General features: G+C 34.1%; 1 protein-coding gene across 1 annotated transcript in view; it reads right to left on the bottom strand.

Moving 5' to 3' along the window:
- Nucleotides 1-916: 916 nt before the first annotated feature.
- LOC132696618 (zinc finger protein 383) overlaps nt 917-8,527 on the bottom strand; it is a 102,331-nt gene continuing 94,720 nt past the window's right edge. The window contains exon 5 of the mRNA XM_060661550.1: nt 917-1,116. Coding sequence (XP_060517533.1) covers nt 923-1,116 — 194 coding nt within the window. The 3' untranslated portion in view covers nt 917-922. The remainder of the gene's footprint in view (nt 1,117-8,527) is intronic.

The following is an 8,527-nucleotide window of genomic DNA, read 5'->3' as shown; positions in this document are numbered from 1 at the left end:
ATATTCATGAAGTCCAGTTAAGCAAAGCCTCACCGATAGATGCGTGATATGTACGTATAGAACGTCAAACGGGGATTATCTACATATATAGAAATACAAGCTCCACAGTAATTTTTCAATTATGCATTCGTTGTAAAACGCACGTCAAACGTCACACATAGTTTTTATAACCTTTAAGGTGTTCCTCAAGGACCCCCCCCCCCCCCGTAACCAACGTTAACCTTTTGTAGAAGACGTTATCGTTTTGAATGATAAGATTAAAATTTGACATGGGCGTCCGAATACAAGAAACATTTATCTCCCTTTAATTTTCACAATGTTATTTCCAACTTTTGAAATAATATTGTAACGGAGAGTGTGGGGATCGACAGATTTTGCTTGTACACCTTGAAATAGCCTACATAGTCACTAAAAATAGGGGGAATATTGGAAAAACCAGAGCGATCAAACTGCTACGCAGTCAAAAATAGACAGCAATTCTGGTGTAAGATATGACGTTACTATTACGCTTGGACCAACTCTGCTGACCTATGAAAGTATAATAAAATCTTCATGACTTACATCGCCAGCGTTACTAACGTCATTCAAACCACAAGCAAAACCGGCGCCCTGATCTATGACATCTTTCGGACAGCGCTAAAAAATCTTTGGTTCACCTAGTGATATATACCCGTCGAAAATGGGATGTGTATGTACAGACTTACGTAAAACCTACCATATATTCTATATATGGTAAATAGAATCACAGATTATGATAAAAAAATGCTCATGAAGGCGTCCAGCACACGTGTGGAAATTGTCCGAGACCTGTCGCTCTTCCGTCCAACGTTTGGCGACCGTACTGATGATGCCCAAGAGACGTTTCGGGCTCCTTCGCGACAGGGATTTCGGCCAGCGCGGCGGAACTCCCTCCAGCTTGACACTATGTGACTATGGGCCGTAGCTCGGTGTGTTGCGTCTCCTTGTGGCGTCGCAAGTCCACCTTGCGTTGGAACGCGCGTCCGCAGAGGTCGCAGGCGAAGGGCTTGAAGCCGGTGTGCTTCCTGGAGTGCGTGATCAGGTTGGAGGATTGGCTGAATGCTTTGCCGCAGACGGTGCACTTGTGGGGTTTCTCGCCTGCGAACAAGACAAAACAACTTAGTTAAACACTCTAAATTATTAAATTCATATTTATTAAATTATCAAAATGTAGGTTTTTATGGGTATAAGTTTTATACACTCATAGCTCTCTGAGTTTTAAAACAGGTTTTTTGACTTTTCTAAGTATTTAATTTAATTTTGTATTATATACAATATTATTTTAATTTAATTATATTACTTTTAAATTAAATTATTAAATAGTAAAAAATAGTAAAGTAAAATATACAAATTTTAATACACAATTTATATGTAGGGTCTGTGTAATATTTCACTAATTTCTCATTTGTTTCAAAGGTCTAAAAATTGCTTTTTATCAACCATAAAATGCCTCCAAAATCGAGAGCTTAGAACTACAATTTGTTTATAACCCCGCATTTTTGTATACCTGATATATGAGAGATTTATTTATTTAATATCCGATAGCGCAGGTTTAATAGGCATCTTGCAAAAACCCGTTTTCATACTTCCTTAATGACGTTATGTTCGATGAAGTTAACTATAAAACGGCTATTTTAAAATTGGAAAAAATAAATTATATATACGATGTCTAATTATAACTGTGTAACGATACATGTGTGATTTTTTATTTATTTTAAACGTCTAAAATTTGCTTCTCGTGATGGCCTCAAAAACGTTTTCAAAATGTCGATACAAATCAATTTTTGATATACCTAAAGCGTTAGAAATGTTTTCATTCAAAATTTGAAAACGCAGGGTTAAGCGGGAATATTTCAAAAACCCGTTTCTATATTTATTTTCTTAATAAAAACATAAGATCCATAATAAACAAGTTGTCTCTGTAATGATGCTTGGATAATTTTTCGTTGGCTTTAAAGGTATAAACTTTACTTCATGTAACTCATAAAATGACCAAAATGAGGACCCAGAGCCCTTAACTATATATTTTTTTATAATACCGATTTTTATTATTAGAGATTTTTTTTGTTTAAACTCTTATAATGCAAGGCGAATCAGCATCTTTCAAAACCCACTTTCTATATATGAGCCCAAAAGTGGGCCATTAATTATCAGCCAATCAATTATCAATTAAAAAAGAAACAACAAAATTTGATAGTAATGTATAATAACACATTTTTTCATTCTGAGATAAAAATACGTAAGTTTAGAGAAAAAGTTGCTTCTGATTTTGCTACCAAAAATACAAATTGAAAATTAAATACCAAAGTTTCCATTGGTTTATAGCAGATCTGACAACACCGAATTTGTTAAAATTATAACTTGTTACGATTTTATGCTAATTTATAAAAAGCCCTCTTCGTCAGTTCTTCAAAACTTTGAATAATACAGTCAATGTAACGTTAATCAGATCAAACGCTACGCATCTTTCAAGTCGTGATTTGATGCTTTTCGAAATCTCTTAGCTGCTTATACAACAAACAAATAAAACGGGCAAGGAAATCAAAGCATAGTAATCTCAGGTACTGGGTAATTTTGTGCGCTTCGGAGGAATTGTAAAAGTAACAGACATTGAATATCATTCGGCATCACTTGCAATAAGGGCAACCCAACAATTCAACTTTCAAAGTTCTTCCAATTCAAACTTTGATATATTGAGAATTTTCTTTTGAGATGATATCAGAAAACGAAATCTAATTGCAAGGTTGCAACCGCAAACGTTTAAGTTAATCAACTTTTCAAAACTCTTTCAAAAATTCAATCAATTATTAAATTTAAAAAAATATTTTTTCGTAGGTGATTCGCACCCTATTCTGTAAATAAAAGTAATTCTGTTGAGCTTGTAATTAAATAAATAAATAAAATTAGGACTCTACACATTACTACAAATATAAATAAGAAAATTATATATGAATCCATTAAATATCTAGTCATAACTCCGAATCGCCATTTAAAGTTCACCCTAATGAAGTAACTAAACAAAATAACTAAATTTAAACGTTTAAAAGAATTTCTAGACAGCAGACTCCTAAAGGTACTTAATTCCTCACTGATTGAATCACAGCTTCCAGTTACATAGACTAGGTGTTTAGCTTAGAATAATGGATTGTAATATGGATTCTTGAGAAGCAGTTCACAGGTGAGTCACAAAACGAGAACCCAAAAACTTTCCAAAAAAGTTAAAAACAAATGGACACTCATACTTTCCAAATTTTGCTCCGGGGGCTTACAGTTTAAAATAAAAAATTACAAAAATCAATTTTAAATCAAAAATAAAAACTTTGATTCAGCAAACAGCGATAAAAATTTATTTTTTGTGACTATTCTCTCTATAACTATAAGATAAAATCAAGAAAGTTACATTGAACAACCCAACTAGTTACCTAACATTAACGGATAGAACATTATCCCGTATATTCAAGCAAATTATCTTCTGTTTCAGCTGTCACTTTTAGACTAATTAAATTTTAAGGTTGTATTTCGAAATTATGTCAGTTGTTTATTTTTCAATACTACAAAATAAATAATGAGTGTTTATGTATGTATTCTTTTAAAAAATGGGAATAATACTACTTGGTCATCCTTGGAAATGTTAATCATACTGCAATGGATTGGCTCTAAACAGGTAAAAACCCACTCAACTATATTCGTAGTTTCTTTCCAGTTTTAAATCTAAAATCAGAAGCATACAAAATAAAAATCTAGTCATGCCTTATGTGGAGTCAAGTTTTCAACTCACCTTGTACATTTCATGGAGCCGAGTGTATTTTTGTAAGGCGATCTAATTAATACAATCATCAACGTTCATTTTATAATTTAATTTATCTTCCAAAAACATATTTGATTATGTTATTTGATATTTCACTAGATTTGCATGGTTCGTATTTGTACTCGGTAGTTATCAGCAACAACAGGGTTAGGTTGGTTATTGGTGTAACCACGCTTTTACTAGTCGTTAACTAAGAGAGAAATTTTTAATATTCCATGATCTGAAATGTACCAATATTGAATGTAACCTATCGCAAATATCAAGCAGGCGCTGTTGGGAACTCATAAATTTTCCAATGTGGACTTTGTCCATCGGGATATGTTGGGTTTGTTTTGGGCAGTTTAAATTCACAGCGAACTGAAACTCTCTCTCTCGACACAGTTTACGATACTGTTCAAATAAAATTATCTCATCTTTAACGGTTTTTCATTTATGGTCAATAATTTGCCCACAAAACGGAAATTTTTAGGATCCTAAACGACACACCCTGTATATGATTCAAACAATGTTATAGCCCTGGATCTTCCATGTATCCTGGTTCAAGAATTTTTTGAAATTAGTAAATGGTTTTCGAGAAAATAAGTTTTTTCTGAAACCATGCAGTGCGTCGTAATAATCAATGACGTCATCGCGTCTTGACAGCCCCCGAAATAACGATTTCATTAAGGATTTTTTCAAATATCCCGAGCAGCGTATGTGATAGACGAAAACCGCAAATACAAAAATTGTAGCTCTTGTTGCGGCCTATGACACCGTTTGAACCAATTAGACATATTTTTTACGATTTTTGATTTGCGACTAATAATTTACTCTGTAAAAGAACAATTTTCTGGTTCTTTTAGATTTTTGCCAATAATTTGAAAACCAATTAGACATATTTTTTACGATTTTTGATTTGGGACTAATAATTTGCTCTGTAAAAGAACAATTTTCTGGGTCCTTTAGATTTTTGCAGAGTTGCAAGATTTTATGGTTATAGATCAGGATTTGCCTACAACAGCAGACTTGGCAGACGAAGCCATATTACAACAAGAAAGAAAGGGTGAGGAAGAGCACCAAGAGGAAGAAGAAGATGAAGAAATTGATCTGGGGCCACCACCAACCATTCAACAAGCCCTATATTCAGTTAAGCTGCTAGATAATTTTTTTATGTATCATGGGGAAGATGCCAATCTCGAAGAAATGGTGAAAATACAAGCCGAAGTACGAGATGCGTATTGCCACACTAAAAAAATTCAAAAGAAAATAACCGATTATTTGAAATATTAAATGTAGTTCTTAAATCTTTATATAAAATATTCCTAAGTAGATGTTAAAATATGTATATAAAATAATTAAATATTACAGAACACATATGTGTATTGCTATTCTTCAAATGCCTATAATTCTTTATCACGAAAAAAAAGCGGTCCCTTCAATTTCGCTATATAGAGTTTTGACTAAATAATTTTTTTTTTGTTAAATTTTTACTTTTGGGACACACTATATTATTATTTTTTTATTTAAATATAATTATTTTAAAATGTTTCTACATTTTGTGTAGTGTTATTAAACCGTTTTCATGATTTAATCAAAAACTGTTTGTAAATATAGAGTTTTTTGTAAACACCCTGTATAACGATTATATTGTATTAAAGTTTGATGTTCGTAATAATTTTTTCTTATTATTGTTGTGTTTTTATTAATATTAAGTAAAATTTATTGGCATTACAAAAAAAGTCGAATTAGTCAAACACCTAGGGTTTCCCTTTTAATAGATGTTATCGTCTTATCGCCCGGTATACCCCGCGAAAAATCTCTCGCGAAACGACGTCCGTTCATCCGGTCACCTCTTTCGCGCCCCAATAGCGTCGATGTATCGGTCCTCGTTGCCGCCGTCCCGAATCGCCATGGCAACCGCGAGGGAACGGGCGGGGCCAACCGGGACGAATCACAGCCGCCACAAACTGATATCAATCGATAACGCGGTAGGCTGCTGTGGAGAGGTGCCGCCGATACGCGAGCCGACTTCGGGTACCTGCGTCACACGTCGGCTGTTGGATTACGCGCGATCGGTTCGATCGAACAATGGCGAGTCGATATCGCGCCCAATAGGGTAACGTTTCGCCAAGCTGCCCTATCCCAAATTACTGCGGATGACTTGGAATACTTTTGAATACTATTTGAACTAATCAAGTGAGAATCAATCACGTTACAGAAGACGTAGTCCTCACACTAAACAAAAAAATAAAATGCCCACCCACTGGAAAACTGTGTCGATTCGTGGCCATTGCGGGATATTTTATGAGTAAAACTAGAGCGGTTCGAGGTTCGTTGTGGAACGAACCGGGTGATTTTGAAAATTTCGCGATCCGCGGCACCCCTCGTATCTCAGTTAATATTTAGTGTTGTCAGATTGTTTTCATTTTTCAATTATGACATAACGTTGTGTAGTTTATAAATGAGACACCCTTCATAATTTTATTTATTTTTTAGTTTTACACTACAATTTATATATTTAACAATTAGTCAGTTTTATTCAAGAAGTATTTTTATCAGTCTTATCTATTTTCCTCCCGCAAAATTGTATTAGTTCAAAAATTGTGTTGCTTAGAGAAAAAAATTAGACTAAACGTGAATCTAAATTAACATCTAAATAAACTGCCCAAATTGACGTCCATTATATTGAATGCAGTATGGGCCTTATTTTCTTGTTCTAGGCAATACATTAAGTAAAACTGGGAGTGCTTGCACATTTCTTCATTCACTTTTAGTGGAATTCCGCAGATCTTCCATTGTATGATGTTGATTTTTGTAAATTTGATTTTGAAGGTAGCCCCATAAGAAGTTATCAAGTACCGATAAATGGGGAGACCTGGGTGGCCATCTCATGGGGCCAGTTGTGTCAATCCAATGACTAGGAAAATTGTTGTCTAAATATGGACATATGATTCTAAAATTATGCACAGGAATTCCGTCCTATTGATAAAAATATGGCATTTAGCTAAGCACATGGGAAGATATTGTCCAGCATCTATTTGCTCTGAGGCTGCCGTGGTATATACAAAACTTTATATTACTTCCTGCCTTCCTACCTTGTTGCTCCAGAGGATACACATGTTCATTTTACTGAGACCAGTCACTAATATTTCGCATGTCTAAAATGCCGGCAATTGCTAATAAAAGTTTCATCAGACCAGATAATTTTCCTATCAAAAACCTTATCTCTGTGAATATTTTGTAAATGCTAATGACAAAATTCTAGCCCTGGGTATGCAAATTCTGAACCAACTCAAATCTATAAGGTTAAACTTGTGCTTTTTTAAAATCTCTTGAACTGTAGATTTTAGATGGCCAACACTATTCTCAATTTTTTTACAAGAATTTGTAGCAGTTGTTCTGACTGTTGCCAAAAACATTAATTTCACTAATTTGCCGATATGGTTATTACACGTTTTACACAACACAGCATATCATATTTTTCAACACTTTTAAAGCTTTGTACAGCTTTATATCAATTTTGTCACCATGTTATACCTATCTAATATATACCAAAGAAACACAACAATAATATATCCACACCCTGTATATTAAAGATATAATTTTTTGATTAGTTTGGGTGACTAAGTAAAAATGTCTAAGTAAGTTAAAAGAAAATGACCTTTATCGGGGTCATTCGATTTTCGGGTACATCTGTTAAACAATCTTGGGTACTCACAAAGACGGTGATCGAACCAACCCGTCGAAGAATCAGTTTTAATGGAATCAAAACAGCGCCCGAGCCGCCCAATTACTTTATGATCGAACTCGGGAGAAAATCGTAAAGTTTTCCGCCGGAAAAGTTTAATGAAAAATCCACTTTTCCTTTAGCGGAGAAGCAGCAATCCAGCCGGAATAACACTCGACGGTATATGCGGGCTGGCGCTTCGGTTACGGCCGATAGATTTTCACGAGGTCAGTGGCGGAGGGAAACGAAATTCGTGCCGGTCAGACGCGCCCAGATATTGCGGCGGAAAACCGACGATAGAAGAAACATAATCGTAATCGTGAGGGTTAAAAGATTGATTACAAAATACTATAATTATTAAGGAAAATTATTTCCATTTGAAATCGACGCCTTTCTCTTGACGGACTAAGAGAATGTTGTCAGTCCTGGATATCGCCGAAGGTTTTCACCGTAACGCTATACTTACACAGAATAATATTGTTTTATATTGTGTTGTAATTACTATTACAAAGACTGACAGCACAAATGCTACAACACTCTGAAGCTTTTAAAGAACTTGAATTGGTTCAATACTAAACACAGAATATTATTTTCTTGTTATAAAATAACAAATAGACTTTCTGGAAATGAAAAAGATATTTTTGAGCCATACTATTCAAAAAACTGACGGCTAAAATGTCGCAATACTCTGAAGTTTGCAAAGATCTTGAATTTCTTTGAATTCCGATATACTGAATACCGATACACACAGAATACATATTACAATTACATATAAAAAAATAAATAGACTTTCTGGAAATGAAAAGATGTTTTTGGGCATTACTCTTACAGAAACTGATAGCAAAAATGCAGCAATACTAAGTTTGCAAAGAACTTGATTTGGTTTGAATCATGATGTAGGTACTATACAGAGAATGATATTTTGATGTATTCAATCACATATACAATAACAAATAAATTTTCTGGAAATGAGAAGATGTTTTTGGGCATTACTA

Source organism: Cylas formicarius, unplaced genomic scaffold, assembly GCF_029955315.1.
Source record: "Cylas formicarius isolate icCylForm1 unplaced genomic scaffold, icCylForm1.1 PGA_scaffold_1__22_contigs__length_36826433, whole genome shotgun sequence".
Taxonomy (NCBI): domain Eukaryota; kingdom Metazoa; phylum Arthropoda; class Insecta; order Coleoptera; family Brentidae; genus Cylas; species Cylas formicarius.
Note: the sequence above shows the minus strand (reverse complement) of the source record. Positions and strands in the feature narration are given on the sequence as shown.